Here is a 19,635-nt window from a genome sequence, read left to right on the forward strand (position 1 = left end):
CCAATAATTGAAACACTCTATATCTGTAATAGCATGGAGGAGATGGGTTTACTAAGGGATACTATTACCCCCTAGTATCGTCACTAACTAGTGTCAACACTAACTAGCATATCACTAAGTAGCATAATTATTAATTTTTCTTCTTTTATTGTACCTCCAACTTTAAACAGAGGCTGAAGAACACTCCTAGGTTCTCATAAGAAACCCTGTGAAAGAAGCGTACCCTTTCTCTCTCAAAACAGATGAAATCTCCACTGATATCTTTAGCAAGTCCTGAAGATGGAATGACTTACTCTAATCTGATTTTACTATAGTCTGGAGAAGTTCTCTTCTTAGGGCAGTTGGCAAGCTTTATGCTAATTCTGGCTCATATTATGCCTATTACATGGAGGAATAAGATTTGTTTTTGTTGTTTGTTTTAAAGCAGATCTCTAGCTTTGTTTCCCTCTGTGTCACACAAACTGATAGTATTCTAAGCAATTAAAGAAAAGTTTAAGGCACAGCTAATATTTTTACATGCTTACCACTATTCAAAGAAACTGCTCCTTTGTCCCCCAAAGAGTATGTAATTAATCAGCCACAGGAATAATCTCTATAGAGTATCATGTTAAGATTTAATTTTAAAAATATTTTATGGAAGGATTTTGCACTAAGATGCTAAAGAGTCTTCCAAGTGTTTTAAGTGCACTGTTCACAGGCATGCATATCAATCAGGTAACTAAGAAGCCTTATGGTTACCTCCACTATAATGCAGCTTTCTTTAAACAATGGCAGTTACTACGGCCTGGCCAATGAGGTACTATTTTATTATTGTTCCCTACTGAAACTGGGTGCTTCCACACAAGACTCAGTCTTCATCACAGGGGTTGATAGTGGTCCAGGTCATTCAAAGTCCCATAAGTTCAGAAAGATTCTCAGGCATCAAAACACTGTGTGTAATGCATATGATAGATCCCATGGTAGATGAGTAGGAAAAAATAACTTAGATCACATATCATGGTGATAATATGGCAACATGGTATCAGCAGTGCATCCAAGAGTTTTACTGATTTATCTATGGTTGACACCATTATTTGCAGCAAGACTGGATGTGGCTTATAAACACAGAATATAATGTAAGGCTTTTCAGAATAGCCAATATCTGTTTCATGAACCAAATTCATAAGGCTTACATATGGGATACACATTCTCTATTACATCTTAAATGTGTCCTATGTCAATGAGAAAAAATGTCTTTCTTTTTCACCACTCTATAGCCTTTCATTTCTCAACCTAACTAGCTTGTGGTAAGTTCTCTCTTCTCTCTCTCTCTCCATTTCATTCAATTTGGTTAATATAATCTCTAACACTCAGAGATCTTGCTGGCTTGCCCATCACCAAACAAACTAACTACTGAAGCAAAGGGCCCATAGTAACTCATCCAACTGGAGGGCCTGCCTATAGGCAAATGCTGGAACTCTGTAATATCCTCAGCCATGGATATTTTAATTGGCGAACAACCTGACACCCTATTAACGACATACACCCAAATCAGTCCCTTTGATTTAAAACCTATTTGTAACAGAATCCCTCGTATCACCCATCTGGGCAAAAATTTAGGCTGTTGGAAACTTAGATTTGACATCCTTAATTGGAGATTTAATTGTGCAAGTTAGATGCTGGCTTCCATGCCCTCTGGCTTCCAGTTGGCTTTGCCCATCGGAGCCATTAGCAAAAATCTCAGAGATTAGGAAGGGAGTGATATTGGATATTTGTCCCATTGGCATTCCCCCTGCAGACTGCCGTGGGTTGGTTGTGTTCCTTTGCCATGGGCTACAGCTCCTGTTAGGTGACCCTCTTATTCTTTTTGTGTTCCGATAACTTCTCTCTTCCCCCCTTCATTTTTCTTTCTTCTTCTGCTGGCCCTACAGAATTAGTCTATTCCTAGTTGGTTTACTAAATCATGCCCTTACCTTGGTAAACAGTCCTTGTATTGAACTCTCGTCAAAGCCCCTTTTGAATATACCATATGACTCCTATTGAACCCTGACTGATACGATGTTATTTAGTCCATTTTCCATTCTTTTTGTTTTCTCTTATTGATTTGTAGAAATTATTTTCATACTCTGGTTATCAACTTTTTATCACTTGTATGCATTATAAATGTTTAATCTACAGCTTGCTTTGAACTGAGTTTATAATATTTCTTGTGATACAGATATATATAAATAAAAAAATTTAAGGTTGTGAAATATATTAAATATTTCCCTTTTTGTCCTTTAAGAAATTCTTCTCTACCCTGATTTTATTTTTTAAAATGTTCCTGTAATTCCTTTTAGAGTTATAAATTTGTTTTTCCATATAAAAAAATAAAATATAAATTAAATTAATATTTTAGTTTGTTTTCCCACCTGGTTAGCCAATTGTTTTAGAACCATTTATTGAATAAACCATCCATTTCCAGTGCTCCATGAGCACCAGCTAAACCTTGCCTTTCCTGTAGTTATTAATGTTTTTGCCTTAAAAAGACTTAACTGTTCTTCTATTGATTGTAATAAAAACAGCATTGGCTCATATTAAGCATATGATATGCTTGAATATGAAAAGAAAGTGAAGGCAGGAAAGGCCCAAGATTAGTAAAAATAATTACAAATAAGTAGTCAGGTGATTAAGGACTTAGGAGTCTCCATGAGATCAAAGATTCCATTAAGTAGGGGAATAGTAGTGAAAGTGGTAGGCAAAAAAACACTATGTTTCTAAAAATTTTGAAAAATAACAATTCTAAAAGATAGCAAAATTCAATGTGTGTTCATGGAACTGGGTTGTTGAAATTGCATGAAGGTGAAGGTTAATGGAGTTAAAGAGGTCAGGAATGTTAAGGCAAAGATATTTATAAATGTCTCCACCCTGATGTTGACATCAGTCAGGTAAATATCAGAAATATCCAGCTATTTATCCTACTACTTAAGAGCACACATGAACTCTAATCCATGCCAATTTTCTACTTAATAAATAAGGTAAAAAGATATGATATATATTTTTAATAATCAATAGGTTTATTAAAATCCACTAATATCTTCAATTTTTTTCAGATATTAAAAGGAGAGAATGGGTACAACTACAAAAAACTTAGAACATCTAGGAAAGATGAATAAATAAAAAATGAAATAGCATTTATTCAAATCAAAACTACTACAATGAGGTATCACCTCACACCAGTCAGAATGACCATCATTAAAAAGTCTATAAATAATAAATGCTGGAGAGGGTGTGGAGAAAAGGGAACCCTCCTACACTGTTGATGGGAATGTAAATTGGTGCAGCCACTATGGAGAAAAGTATGGAGGTTCTTCACAAAAATTAAAAATAGAGTTCCATATGATCCTGCAATCCAACTCCTGGGCATATAATCATACAAAACTATAATTCAAAAAGATACATACACCCTTATGCTCATGGCAGCACTATTCTCAATAGCCAAGACACGGAAAAACCTAAATGCCCATTGACAGATTAATGGGTAAAGAAGATGTGCTATATATATACAATGGAATACTACTAAGCCATTAAAAAAGAATGAAATAATGTCATTTGCAGCAACATGGATGGACCTAGAGATTATCACACTAAGTGAAGTAAATCAGAAAGAGAAAGACAAATACCATATGATATCACTTATATGTGAAATCTAAAATATGACACAAGTGAACTTATCTACGAAACAGAAACAGATTCACAAACATAGAAGACAGGCTTGCAGTTGCCAAAGGGGAGGGGGAGTGGGGAAGGGATGGATTGGGATTTTGGGATTAGCAGATGCAAGCTATTATATATAGAATGGATAAACAACAAGGTCCTACTGTATAGCATGGGGAACTATATTCAATAAACTGTAATAAACTGTAATGAAAAAGAATATAGAAGAGAATATATATATATATATATATATATATATATATATATACACATAAAACTGAATCACTTTGCTGTATAGCAGAAACTAATACAACATTGTAAATCAACTATACTTCAATAAAATAAATTTTAAAAAATAAATAATAATAAATAGCATTTATTGAGTACCTAATCTGCTTCATTTAGTATGGGATTACATTGGTTAGCTTATTCAGTATTGTAGGTTGTAGGACAAGGAATCAAATCTAAAACTGATAAGCCATTAAAACATATCTCTCCAATACCCTTTCTAAATACCTACTTTCATCTACAATAAAAATTTATAAAACTTAAAAACTTTTATAGTATATGCTTAATACAAGGTGATGAAGAAAATTTCAGTTATTAAAACATATTTTCATATCACCTTACAAACTTGTTTTACTCAGTAGCACATCAGAACAAATTGTAGCATTACCAAACATATTTACAGTAACTTTTTTTCATATTAAACTTCTATTGAACTTTAATTAATTAAAAATCTCATCAGGAGATAACCTTTACTTTGACACAGTGTCTTTCAAAATATATTCTTGAAACTCCATTTGTTATATATTCTAATATCAAATAAGAAAAGCTTAGAATAGAAATAAAAGGGTTGAATTAATCAGTCAACAGTAATTAACTACACATTTATCCAAAGTGAGATTTCAATTCTCTTCATTCCCTTGGCTTGATGCCATATTTTGTTTGTTTAGTGAGAACTCTATGTTCTGTGAAGCTTATGAAGGATTTAAAATTCGGGCATTTCTATGAATACAATTATTCTGATAATACTTGGCAATGACAGTAACCCTCCAGATTCTATATAATTTGGATAGAGTTTTTTTTTAATACAACGTAACCCTTTTCTAAAACATTTTTAAGAGGATTATGACCTAAATTATGTCAATTAGTTTTTCTTTTAAAAAGATATTTGGTTAAATCTAAATAGATAAATTTTGGAGCATTTTTTTTATGAGTCAGACTAACTTAAGGCATAAAAACATCTCCCCAAACTATGATGGAATTCTTTTTGACTTGATTTTAAACAACTATAGCATAGATGATGAAATTGCTTACTAATTATACAAACAATAATTGACTGAAAACTAGAAAGACTTTGTGCATAAAGATCGTTGTTCTGCTGTTAGCTATTTAATCTCACAGCAATTAATATCACATTTGGTTAATACCTTTCATGTTCTGCTTAAGCATTTAAAGGTTTCCCAAGTGACTTTCCCCCTAAATATTTATGTTTCAGGAAGTATTTTCCCTAGATATTTTAAATGGTTGGATTCCAAATTAATTTTCATTTTTAATCAGTTTCTGCTTATAAATTTGGACTTCATTGTATTCATTTGTATTACTCCTCTATCTTTAATGATTTTGGAATGTAACATGAAATCATGAGTTGTTGCAAATTCAATTAATTTTATTTAAGCTTGTTAATATAGATATGAGATAAAAGTTGGGATGACTCAGAGTTAATTCTCTACTTAGCTCTTGTTGAATCCATATGATGTAACTACTTTCCTATTTTAGTTTTTCAATTTTCTGACATTTTAGTCTCTGCATAATTGTATGTATTGGTTTATTAGAGCTGCTGCAACAAATTACAGCAATTTTGATGGCTTAAAAAAACAAGAAATATCCTCTCACAGTTCTAGAAGCCAGAAGTCCAAAATCAGTGCTGGCAGGATTGGCTGACTCTTGAAGTTCTGGGGAAGAATCTGTCCATGATTTTCTCCTAACTTCTGGTTGCTGCAGGATTCCCTGGCATTTCTTGGTTTGTGGACACATCATTCCAATCTCTGCCTCCATTTTCACATGGCTTTATCCCCTGTGTCTCTAAGAAAGACATGTTTCATTGGACTTAGGGTCCACCTGGGTTATTCAGGATGCTCTCATCTTGGGACCCTTAACTTAATTGTATCTGTGAAGACCCTTTCTCCAAATAAATTCACAATCACAGGTACTGGGCATTAAGTTTAGGACATATCTTTTTTTTGTTGGGGGGGGGGTCACAATTCAGCCCATTACAGTATGTTTTATTACAAATTATTTTAAACTAATTTTTCAAATAAAATGAAATATCTGAGATCAAACATATTGCTATGTGGTATAAAACTATTTTTACTAGGATGTTTTCCTCTATGAACTCTATATATGCATCACCAACCAAATCCACTTGTCCTAATTGGTATTTCCATAGTCACACTCACAATATTGTTTCAGTTATTTTTGAGTAACAGTTTGCTAGTTGATAGCCACATAATCATGTCACTTTCTGATTACTTTGATTAAGGTGTTAATGTGATCAAAATAACCTCCCCAAAAGAAATATCCTCTTTAAAAGCAGAAAACATGACCACATTTCCATTCTTTTTCAGAAATCAATAAGACATTAATCCAGTACTTACGTTATTCTCAAGTGATCATTTATCCCTTTGCAGAGTTGAATTATCATCCAACTCTATTCAACCAATAATGTACATTTTGACACTGATTCAAGTTATTAGCTATTTCCTGATTCCTGGATATAGAATTTGGAACTATTATACTTCAATTACTCATCCACAAGAATAATCAATATGTCCCTATTATAGACCAACCAAAGAGCTGAAGATATAATTAATAAAAGAAAAAAAATCAGTGTGGCAACCACATAACAAATTAACACAGCTTGAAAGCTAAACCCTTGAAAAAAAAACATTGAGTTATGCTTTGTATGCTCTACAGACAGGCACCAAATCCCCGGAGCTTCAAATGTGATGCTTACTATTCCCAAGGATGTAGTGACATTAAAGTCAAAGTAGAGGACCCTGGAAAACCAAGTGCTAACTCACAGATCAAGAAACCATATAACTTAATGGCAGGTATGAGGAAAATAAACTGACTGCTCAATATGCAAAACACATTTATTTCACAATTTTACAGACAAATGAGCATGGATGAGCATTCATTTCTTTGTGTGGCTTTATTTTTTTTCTATTACTGTTCACACTGCTTTCAGTCATTAGACCAAAAAAAAAAAAAAATTAAAAAGTAAAGAATTCAACCAGCCAATTAATTTATAATTTATAATTTATTCACACAAAACTTGGGAAATTTGACTGTTTTTAGTATCATTCACAAAGGATTGACTGTTTTTGGCTTCAACTAGTCAGACCCTTTAAAATTTCTAATTTATTTTTCAAGTAAAACCACAGATTGTCTTTGGCTGTCAATAAAGCTTTTATTGATCCATGTAAACATCTGACAAAAATAAGGAATAAAATGACCTTTCCATAAAGCAAATTTCTTTTCAGTAAGAGTGTTCTTTACTCTGAGTTTAGGCTTACTGTTTTGACGTTAAAAATTTGTTTTCAATGAAAAAGTGATGACAGTAGATAGTAGTTGTGTTGATGGTGGTGGGTAGTTCTTATAACTTCACTTGGTGAAAAAATTCTGTGACTCTTTCCCATTCTTTTTAATTTTAAATTACATTCATATCTAAAATATAAGTGCCATTGATTTAGGTCACAAAAATTATAAATCTAAAGGAAGTGTTAAGGAATTATTACACTAACCTTCTAGAATTGGTATAAGGATTAGTGAGTTCATACCTATAATGTGCTTAGAACAATAATTGGCACATAATAAACACTATATGTGTTTGTATTTATCACTATTACAAAGGTTAGAAAAGCTTGAAAACCACTAGTGGATTCTTGGATTTCCTGGCTGAAATACACATTACCAGGTGTTTTTTCATTTTTCTTTCTTCTTTAAAAGCCCTCCAGAAACATTCTTATGTTACTGGCTATTATAATTTGTGTTTGAACATAACTAAATAATAGTCCAGGAGAAAACTCCAGGGAGATTTTTATAAAGTTAAGGGCTTCTTATATTTAACAGAACAAATTTAATGTACTAGTTAGCACAATAATTACTTTAAAAGCAATAAATATGAATGCAATAGTGTGAGTTTATGGATCTCAAGGCAGATCCAATTTCTTGAAATAAAATATATACTTAAAAACAGAATTGGTTTAGGTATACGTTGAAATGAAACAGCATAGTGCCTCTGGTTCTCTGACTCTAATCATCTTGGCTTCTATGAAAAGATAATTGAATTTCTTATCTAAATATTGGATATTCCTTACCAACTAACTGAAAGTCAAAATTCTTTTCTGGATAAAACTTTAAATCACCAGGTATTATCCTGGGTTAATGAATCAAAGGACCACTATAAATTATATATTAAAATAACTTTCAGATGATCTCAGTTACTTTTAAAAGTGTGGATGTGAAAATCCATATTTCAAAATCAAGAAATTGTTGGAAAGCTAGTGTGTAAATTAGAATTGACTGCTTTTCAATTTCTAGCTGAGAGTCAGCAAATTTTTACCATCATGAGATTATTTAAGTGGAAGTAATTTATACCCTGAAATTGTTATTTTAAAATCTTAGATGATATAGTTTGGATTTTATAAGTCTCAATATTCCATACATTTACATTTCCAGTTGTGTAAGTAAGTGAAGCCCACCTGTTTGTGAACAAGCAAAAGCTTTTTATTCAGAACTAGAGTCCATCACCATCACTTGCATTTGATAGGGATTTAAAGGCAGTAAAGGAAGTGTAAAGCTTTAAAGGGGAAAAAAGAAAAGGCTTCAGGTATACCCCGAATGGAAGCTGTCAGCATGAGGAATCTGGAGACAGGCTAACTTAGAAGAAGGGCACCCTATGTGATTGGCTAGGGAAGCATGTTTTCATTTTCTCTGGTTGGTCTGAAGTTAGAAGCAGGGCAAAAATTAGGGAAGTTGGCAGTTATTGATCAAGTTTTGCCTTTTGGGGCTGAGTGCTACAGAGGTTGTGGTTTGGCTTCCCTGCCTGGTTGCTACTAAGGATGTGGATCAGAGTTCTATGTTTTAGTTATGGCCTGGCCATATTCCATTTGTATATTCAGCCTCTCACAGATATATAAGTATTTCATTATAAAATTATTTCTACTATAAGGTTCAATATTAATCTGTAGTTAAAGCTGTCCTTTAATTTATTAAAACTCTCTGATATTTATTTATATCTTACCTACCAACTAAAATGTACTGTAAGGTATGAATTTTCTCTTAAAGTAGATCAAATTCTTCAAATACAACTCAGAGATTTTCCCCCAACATCTCATAAAATAAAAAGCTAAGGTTGTTAATCAGTCAGTAAATACAGGCATACTTAGAGACATTGCAAATTCAGTTCCAGACCACCACAATAAAGCTAATATTGGAATAAAGCAAGTCACATGAATTTTTTGGTTTCCCAGTGCATATAAAACTTATGTTTACACTATACTGTTGTCTAGTAAGTGTGCAATAGTAATTTGTCTAAAAAGCAGTGTACATACCTTAATTTTAAAATACTTTATTGCTAAAAAATGCTAACCATTGTCTGACAATGCAGGATTGCCACAAACTTTCAATTTGTCAAAAATGCAGTATCTGCGAAGCACAATAAAGCAAAGTGCAATTAAAAAACTTATGCCTATACTTAAATATTTAAAACATAGTTTCAGAAAGTTATCTTCCAAAATATAATGATGCTAGCTTTATTGCCCAAAATTAGTCAGTCTCTGCAACTCAGTCACTTCTAGTTACAAATTCATATGCTTAGGACAGGATTCTTCATATTCTACTCTGACTCCAGATTTAGAACACTCTGTGACCCCAATGAGATCACTGACCTACTGGACTCTTGGCCCCCTCTAGCTGCTGCTGTTACTACCAGTGTTCTGGCTTCAGCAGAAAAGACCTGTATATCTTATAAAGATCTAAAACTTCTATTGACTTTATCTTCTAGTATTTATTTCTTAAAGATATTCTAGGATATTCACATGTTCATTTCCTCACCAACGAATAAGACAATTTTTGGATCCTATATGAGCAATACTAAAGTTATTTTTGTTAGAACAAATAACTAAAATTTATAAAGCATTGTAAATCGATAAATACAACAAATGCAAAGAGTGGTGGAAAGTATATATTAAAATCAGTCATGTTTCAAAAGAATAACCTGAAAGCATGAGAAAAACGATGAAAGCATCTTCTAAGATAAATGTTGACACCAAAAAACGTAAAATGTACTTCCTTAATATTAAAATTAAACTGAGGAATAAAGTAAAAGAAAAATTGAGAGTTCATGTTTCTAGTTTTTTTTTTCATTCATAAAACTTTTATTCCACTTACATCAACTTAATACACATGTTCTGAACAATTATACTTAGATTGTTCATAAAGATTTCATAAAATATTAAATAAACCTAGCCACCATCTCAAGTTATTCCACTGTTCACTGTTTTTACAGAACATGCATGTTAGATAAGTTTCAAAGAAATCACAAAAGCAAAAATCATTTTTTGCTTTTTGGGGGCTTTTGTTCTACTTTTCTGCTTGATATCCATGAAATAATGGATATCAAGAAATTCATTTTAACGCATCTTTACTTTTACATTTGTGCTTAGGTTGCTTAAAATATTTAAATGCAAATAAAATGAGTGTTACCAAACTAATGAAAGAAAACAATAGGTAACTTTACAAACAATGGAATATGAATAATTTCTGCCCTTCTCTAGACAAAATTGGATCACAACTTTGTCTAAAGGAACACTTCTGCAGCTGTAGTCAAAGGTGTGCATGTCGAGATTTTGTACTCCACAGATACACATGTTCAAAATGTAATGAAATCTTGGTTTAAATCCATTTCATCTGCCCTTACCAATTAAGGTCATTTTAAGACTTATATGTCCTCCAAGCAACACATAGCCCAAACTATAAGATGTTTGCCTGAGTTATTTTTCAGGAATGTGGAGTCACCTGTGTCTAGCACAAGCTGAGCTGAGAGTCAGCTGTGTCAAGTTCCAGCTGAGCTGGTTAAGACTGAATAGGCCCACTGACCCACCAGCTGGATGTGCAGGAGTGTCCACTCAGTGACCTTTTGAATGTGCAGAGGTCTGTAGCTGAGTTACGCCTGTGCAGAACAATGATTATTGCACTTTTTTCCAATCACATTTCCCCAACCTCCCCACACTCCCCGTGACTCAGACCACCCTGCTTCTTTATTCTTTATACACGAATACAACAAGCCCCTTGCCTTAGGGAAGGCAGATTTGAGGCTTGCTCTCCCATCTCCTCACTTGGATGCCTTACCAATTAACTCTCTCTTTGCTACAAACCTCAGTGTCTCAGCCTTTTGGCTTGCTGCGCATCAGGCAAAACAAACATGTTTGGTAATAACATCCATGGGGGATCTATTTTTACTACAGTCCTATAATTTCTCCAAATCTTAAAATACCCACAACAACCAAATCTTTGATAGGAACCAATTTTATCTCCTATCCCACACCAGGACAAACCAATAGGCAGGCAGTTTTCTTTCCTTAGACATAGAAGCAGTTTTAACACAAGTCCTTGCAAAGCCACAACATAGCAAAAGTACTATGTATAAAAATTTCACATCTCCATTATTGACCACCTCAAGATGAAAATAACTCTCAACAAAGTGGTTATAGAGGGAACATACCTCAACATAATAAAAGCCATATATGACAAGCCCACAGCTAACATCAAAGCTTTTCCTCTAAGATTAGGAACAAGACAAAGATGCCCACTCTCACTATTCTTATTCAGCACAGTATTGGAAGCCCTGGAAACAACAATCAAACAAGAAAAAGAAGTGTAAGACATCCAAATTAGAAAGGAAGAAGTAAAACTGTAACTATTTGCAGATGACATGATATTATATATAGAAAACCCAAAAGACTCCACCAAAAAACTCTTGAGAACTAATAAATAAATTCAGTAAAGTTGCAGGATGCAAAATCAATATACAAGATCAATTGCATTTCTCTACATAAGAACAAGTTATCAGAAAGAGAAATTAAGAAAACAATCCCATTTACAATTGCATCACAAAGAATGAAATTCCTAGAAGTAAATTTAACCAAGGAGGCAAAAGACTTGTACTTGAAAAACTATAAGACACTGATGAAAGAAATTGAGGACAACACAAAAAAATGGAAAGCTATTCAATGCTCATGTACTAGAGGAATTAATATTGTTAAAATGCCCATACTACACAAAGCAATTTACAGATTCAATGCAATCTTTATCAAAATTCCAATGGCATTTTTCACAGAAATAGAACAAACAATCTGAAAAATTTTATGGAACCACAAAAGACCCCAAATAGCCAAAGCAACCTTGAGAGAGAACAAAGCTAAAGGCATTATGTGCTGCAATTTCAAACTACATGACAAAGCTATATTACTCAAAACAGTATGGTACTGGCATAAAAACAGACACATAAATCCATGGAACAGAGTAGAAAGCCCAGAAATAAACCCACACATATACAGTCAATTAATTTATGGCAAGGGAACCAAAAATAGGCACTAGGGAAAGGACAGTCTCTTCAATAAATGGGGTTTGGAAAACTGGACAGCCACATGCAAAAGAATGAAACTGGACAACTATTTTAGGCCATACATAAGAATCAACTCAAAATGGATTAAAGACTTGAATTTAAGACCTGGAACCATAAAACTCCTATAAGAAAACAGGTTATAAGCTCCTTGACATAGGTCTTGGTGATGATTTTTTGGATTTGATACCAAAAGCAGGAATAAACAAGTTGTACTACATCAAACTAAAAGGCATCTGCATAGCAAAGGAAACCATCAACAAAATAAAAAGGTAAACAATGGAATGGGAAAAAAAATATTTGCAAATCATATATCCAATAAAGGGTTAATATCCAAAATATATAAAGAATTCATACAACTCAATAGCAAAAAAGACAAATAATGTGATTAAGAAATGGGCAGGGGATCTGAATAGACTTTTTTCGAAAGAAGACATACAGATGGCCAACAGATACATGAAATTGTGATTGACATCACTAATCATTAGGGAAATGCAAATTAAAACCAAAATGAGGTATCACCTCACACCTGTCAAAATGGTTGTTATCGGCTTCTGCAGGGAGCTGGAAGTCACTGTCTCCCGGGTGAACGAGGCTGTTGCAACGAGGGTCGGCAAGTGCAGGTTTGCCCTCCTGCAGACGTGGTGCGCAGAAAGTCAAAACAGAAGCCACATCCCAAGAAGAAGATGACAGGCTCCCTAGATGTCGAGTTCACCTGCCCCTTCTGCAACCACGAGAAGTCTTGTGACATGAAAATGGACCAGGCTCACAACACTGGAGTCATCTCTTGTACCATGTGCCTAGAAGAATTCCAGACGCCCATCACTTATCTGTCAGAACCAGTGGACGTGTACAGCGATTTGATAGATGCCTGCGAGGCAGCCAATCACTAGCAACGCAGAGGACCCACCCCCTTGGCAGCCTCACCTGCTGGGTACCAATCCAGAGACATTCCAGGGTCCAGGGTGTGGGTCCAGGGCCTTTGCAGCCCTGTGTGTATGTGAAATTGGCATGGGTGTGGGTGTGAGTGTGTGTGTGGCTGCAGGTGTGACTGTGGGGGTGTCTTCGTGGGCATGGGGTAGTGTTGAAGGGTTGCTGGGCTCCAGGGTCCTGAACTGTCTCCCTTGGCTCCAAAAGCCTTTGACTTGCTCCCTCCTCTGGCACCTGGCCCCCTGGCTTTGGAGTCTTGGCTCCTCCAGGGACCTGTGTCCTGACATCCTAGGTGAGGGCAAGCCCAGCAGAGGCTGCCTCAGGACTCTCCAGCATCTTCCCCCACCTCACCAGCACTTGTCCATTTGAACTGGACTGACTGCCCATCCTCCTTCCCTGCCTTCCAAGGCCTGTGGCCTGGGATTCAAGCCACAGCCCCACAGGCCCCCTGGCAGAGTGGCCTGTTTTCATGTTTGGCCACTTTTGTAGAGGAGGGAGGGGCTGGGTTGAGGATAGCTGTCAGTCACCAGCCCTTAAATAAAGCAGCCAACACACACACACACACACACAAAAATGGTTATTATCAAAAAAGTAAGAAATAACAAGTGTTCATGAGGATATAAAGAAAAGGGAATCCCTGTGCTCTGTTAGTGGGAATGTAAATTGGTGCAGCTATTAGGGAAAACAGTATGGAGTTTCCTCAAAACATTAGAAATAGAACTACCATATGATCTAGAAATTCCACTTCTGGATATTTATCCAAAGGAAACAAAACACTAACTTGAAAAGTTATCTGCTCCCCCACATTCATTGCAGCATTATTTACAGTAGTCAAGACATGGAAGCAAACTAAGTGTCCATCAACGGATGAATGGACGAAGAAAATATGGTATGTATATATACAATGGAATATTATTTAGCTATAAAAAAGAGGGAAATCTTGCCATTTGCAACAACCTGGATGGAACCTGAGGGCATTATGCTAAGTGAAATAAGTCAGAGAAAGACATACCATACAATCTCACTTATATGTAGAATCTAAAAAACAAAAAACAACAACAAAAATGAATGCATAAATACAGAGAACAGGTTGGTGGTTTCCAAAGGGGAAACAGGGGGTGGGGGATGGGTGAAATGGATGAAGGGCATCAAAAGGTACGAACTTCCAGTTATAAAATAAATAAGTCATGGGATAAAATATACAGCATGGCAACTATAGTTAATAATATGGTATAAGCATACCTTGTTCTATTGCACTTGAATTTATTGCACTTCACAGATATTACATTTTTTACAAAAATGCAGGTTTGTTGCAATCCTGCATTGTCAGATAATGGTTAGCATTTTCAGCAATAAAGTATGTTTTAATTAAGGTATGTACATTATTTTTTTAGACATAATGCTATTGCACACTTAATAGACTACAGTATCGTGTAAACATAACTTTTATATGCCCTGGTAAACCAAAAAATTTATGTGACTCACTTTGTAATGTTCACTTTACTGCTGTGGTCTGGAACTGAACCCACAATATCTCCGAGATATGCCCGTATTGTATACTTGAAAGTTACTGAGAGAGTAGACCTTAAAAGTTCTCATCACAAGAAAATAAAATTATATGTGGTGATGAATGTCAACTAGACACTGGTAATTATTTTACAATATATACACATATCAAATCTCTATGTTTTACACCTTGAAACTAATGTCATATGTCAATTATATCTCAATTAAAAAAAATCTAATTGGCAATAGCCAAATGATAAAATAGCTAGGAAAAGGTAACAAAAGTTCAAAACCTATATGAAGAACAACAAAATTTATTTAAGCAAGATAAATTATCTTGTTAAAACAAGAGTTGAATAAATGAAAAAACAAAGCAAGTCTGAATGTAAAATTTAAAAGAAAGAAAGAGAAGGGAAAAAGCAAGTAAATTTCTAAATGTTAACTGACTCTATTCCCCTATCATTAAACATAAAAACCTTACGGGAAAAAATAGAAATTCAAATAAAATTAACATATACTTGTCATAAAAAAAATCTATTTGTGGGGCACTATGGATAACAAATATGTAAATTTCAGAATGAGATAGACAAAAGTTGGGAGGCTGGTTAATTTTCCCCTCCTTCTCCTGCTTCAGCCTTGTCCACTTGGGCATCCAATGTTCACAATGTCAAGCTGCCTCTCAGTCACTGCATTGTTAGCATGTTGTCTTTGTGTGATTCTTTACTTAACATAACAAGTTCAGCAATGGCTTCATCAAAAGCTGACTTAACAATCTAAGTCTACTGACAGATGAATATGTAAAGAAAATGTGGTATACATATACAATGGACTACTATTCAGCCATTAAAAAGAAGGAAATTCTACCATTTGCAAAAACAGGGATGGACCTTGAGAGCATTATGCTAACTGAAATAAGTCAGACTGAGAAAGAAAAATATCATATGACCTCACTTATATGTGAAATCTAAAATAAACTCATAGAAACAGAGTCAGAATTGTGGTTGCTGGGGGCGGGGGCATAATTGGGTGAGGATGGTCAAATGGTATAAACTTCCAGTTGTAAGATAAATAAGTTCTGGGGTATAATGTACAACATGATGACTATAGTTAACAGTACTGTATATTTAAAAGTTGCTAAGACAGTAAATCTTAAAAGTTCTCATCACAAGGAAAAAAAATATATAATTACGTGAGGTGATGGATGTTAGCTCAACTTACTATGGTAATCATTTTGCAACATATACATTTTTTAAAGCTTTATGTTGTACACCTTAACACATATAGTGTTATATGTGAATTATATTTAAATAAAACTGGAGGGGAAAAGAGCTCTCTTTGCAGATTTAAATAAAACTGGAGGGGGAAAGAGCTCTCTTTGCAAGAGAGCAGGCTTTTTCCAGGAAGTTTAGAATCGCACAATAGAACACAGAGAACTTACAGCCCAGACCCAATACGATAGGATGTTTTTGGTTGCATTTTCTGTTTCTGACTTGGAAAGCTTCTTGGTAGGCTTGCTGTGACTGATCCATAATCCTTTCTTGTCATCACCAGCAGTAAACTGACCAAGTAACAGTAGTAGTCTCCTTTCATTTTCAAGTAGAAGACTTTGCTCTGGGTTTGTGAAACACTGGGGATGAAGAATTTTTTTCCAAAAGAGACAGCAAATCATTTGCAGATATCTCGGAGATCACTTTCAATTTTCTCTCTGTATTCTCAAGCCATTGGAACCTTCCATCATTTTCTCAGTACTTGAGACAACCCTCCAAGATGATCTATGGGCTCCAGAACATTTTCATAAGCTACTGAGAGAAGATTAATTTGGCTTCTTGCTCAGTTACAGACTTCATGCAGGCTGCCATGTCAACATATCACTCAGCTTGCTTGCTCAGTTTGGCCTCTGCACTAGCATGTTTTCATCCGTGACTGGAAGTTTGTGCCAGAAGTGGATGGTGGTGGATGGAGAGGAGTCCTGCTGGCTCTGAGCCATAGCAGTGGCGAGGCTGAAATTGTCCCTGGATCTCGCTGCTCACAGGCTCTGTGTTTCTGTCTTCAATTTGTGGCAAAGTGAATATGAAAGAAGTAATAATTGTGTTATGCCTTGATCCTTAAATTCATTATAGTAGCTTCTTTTTCCTTGTGGAAGAGGATTCCAAACTGATCCTATGAACTCTTGCAGTAATTTCAGCTCAGGAAATGATAAATGTTTATCCCGTCACCAACCTCTATAGTAAATTTTTCTCTAGTCTTTTACAGGGTTTGGGAATAATTCTTACTTATTCAGGTGATCACCTGGGTTTGACTGCCTTGGGTCTCTCTGCTTCCTTCTAAATCACTTTTACCACAAGTACTGTAACCTCCATAGTTACAGCAAAGTTGTATATAATACAATAAAAGTTGTATATAATCAGCATTTCCTATAATTAATGATATCACTTAATTCTTAAATTCACCTCTGTGGACAAAGAATGTTGTCTGTGATATCAAAAACAATAGACGCTGCAGCCATCGAGCCATTGGCCACTGCAGCAGGCCCCACACCCTGAGGGGATTCAGGCAGAACACTGGACCTAGATAATTAAGGTGCCTATCAAAGGAAGGATTTCAATGAGCTCAGACTCTCTTGCATCTTCCCATACATAGAAAAGCACTAAATTCATGAACGTGAGATTTCTGGTGTTTCTTTAATTAATAGTAATCTTTTCATGTTCTAACTACCTGGTTTTTTGGTTTTTTGGTTTGTTTGTTTGCTTTTTGGCAAAAACTCCTGTATATTCTTGCTCCTCCCTTACCTCTTCAGAATAGTCCCTCAGGGCTATCTGAGAGCCTATCTCCCCAGCTTAAGTCCTCAGTATATCTGCCAAATAAAACATAATTCTCAACTTTTAGGCTGTGCATTTTTTTCAGTCAATACCTAATTAATGCAAATATTTCCAAAAATGAATGTTTTTCTTGAAAGTAACATGCAGTTTACTCAACCATTGAAAGGAACGAAATTGGGTCATTTTTAGAGACATAGATGTACCTAGAGGGTGTCATATAGAGAGAAATAAGTCAGAAAAAGAAAAACAAATATCGTATATTAACGCATATATGTGGAATCTAGAAAAATGGTATAGATGATCTTATTTGAAAAGCAGAAACAGAGACACAGATGGAGAGAACAAATGTATGGATACCAAGGGGGAAAGGGGAGGTGGGTGGGAGGAACTGGGAGATTAACACATATACACTATTGGTACTATTAGACAATTAATGAGAACATAATGTATATAGCACAGGGAACTCTACTTAATGCACTGTGGTGACCTAAATGGGAAGGAAACCCAAAAAAGAAGGGATACATGTCTATGTATAGCTGATTCATTTTGCTGTACAGTAGAAACTAACACAACATTGTAAAGCAACTATACTCCAATAAAAATTAATTTAAAAAAGAAAGTAACATGCAGTATGTACTTTTTATTCTTCTACCCTATGTTAGAAGAATGAACAAAACTTTAAGTTACTCTTTTCAGAATATATAATTTCAACATGATAATTTAGCAAAATGTGGCATAAAATTTTGAGATTAACATATAATTTGTAATTTTATACATTAAAAAATCCACAAAATAAAATATTTTATAATTTTTGAATATATTCATAGTAAAGCCAACTGTGTTGAATAATTAAAGTCAGATATATTAAAAGGACAAAAAATTAGAATCCATTTAGCTGTCAGAAAAAATAATCATTATTACAAAATCCAAATCATCAAAAATCACAATAATGAGCCTCAAGTAGAACTATTACATTGTATTATGCTGCAGTATTTCAGGTCCTTAAGATAAGTAAAATTGCATGTATTTTAATATAAAAAGATACCATATACCCATCCTCTAAGTTATTGCTTTCCATCACGATGATGGATTTATGTTAATCGTTTCATCCTCTTTTGAGTAGTTAAATCTACAATTGTCAAAAACAGCAAAGGTGAAGTAGGCTAGACTTCTGAGTAATATTCCCAGTAATCTGTTGACGAAGATGGCCTGAGGCCTTTAAAGTTCCCCTCAGTTTGACTAAATTGTAAACAGTTTTTTTTTTTAAGACTATAAACTTCTGACCTCCCTTTTCTTAGATCAAGTACTTTAGAAAGCTTTCAATCATAAATTATTTCTCTGTCCCTTTGAGATATAAATTTTCTCCTAGCCTTTTGCCCATTTTACAACTCAAGAATGTCTTTCTCAGGGACCTGGGAGCCATTCCTTTGAAGTGTAATCATCAAGAAAGATAGGGACACTATCTCCCAGTCTTTGTGGGAGGATAGAAGCCTATCTTCCATAAGTTCCAATTAACAAACACAGATGGCCTAACACATTGACCAACCTCCTCTGAAGTCCTCCAGTACTTTTCCATCAGCTTGCCCCAGGGCTTAAAAATCCTCTGGCCTTTTGTTCCCCAGAATTGGGTTTAATCTCTCTACCCTGTTGCGATAGCCTTGAATAACGTCTTTCTTTCCTGCTTAACTCTGTCCAGTACAATTTTTCTTTGACACTGTTTATAGAATTTTCACCTTATCCAAGAAATGTACTCATTAATTGCCAACTTTTTGCAAGGTCCTATCTTAGGCACTATCAAAATGAATGCTCCCCCTTAGAGATTACATTTGAATGTAAATATAGAGTGTCCTAATCAAGACTATAATTTAGAACAAGTTTGTCTCCAGTTTTTTAGGTTCTTTGTTATTACCTTCTCTAGTTAAAAGGAGTGTGTTTTCCCTACATCCAGGTACTTCAGAAGAACACATGGAGTTGCAGAATGAAAAAAAAAAAAAAAAAAAAGTCCAAATCCTC

General features: G+C 34.7%; 1 protein-coding gene and 1 pseudogene across 1 annotated transcript in view; one reads left to right on the forward strand and one right to left on the reverse strand.

The window, feature by feature from the left end:
- Positions 1-13,337, forward strand: part of LOC132360150 (transcription elongation factor 1 homolog) — a 57,033-nt gene extending 43,696 nt beyond the window's left edge. Inside the window, exon 2 of the mRNA XM_059915226.1 lies at positions 12,928-13,337. Within this exon, the coding sequence (XP_059771209.1) occupies positions 12,928-13,260 (333 nt within the window). The 3' untranslated portion in view covers positions 13,261-13,337. The remainder of the gene's footprint in view (positions 1-12,927) is intronic.
- Positions 13,338-15,408: 2,071 nt separating this feature from the next.
- Positions 15,409-16,790, reverse strand: LOC132360151 (14-3-3 protein zeta/delta-like; annotated as a pseudogene).
- Positions 16,791-19,635: the final 2,845 nt, after the last annotated feature.

The sequence above is a fragment of the Balaenoptera ricei genome, chromosome 2, assembly GCF_028023285.1.
Source record: "Balaenoptera ricei isolate mBalRic1 chromosome 2, mBalRic1.hap2, whole genome shotgun sequence".
Lineage (NCBI taxonomy): Eukaryota > Metazoa > Chordata > Mammalia > Artiodactyla > Balaenopteridae > Balaenoptera > Balaenoptera ricei.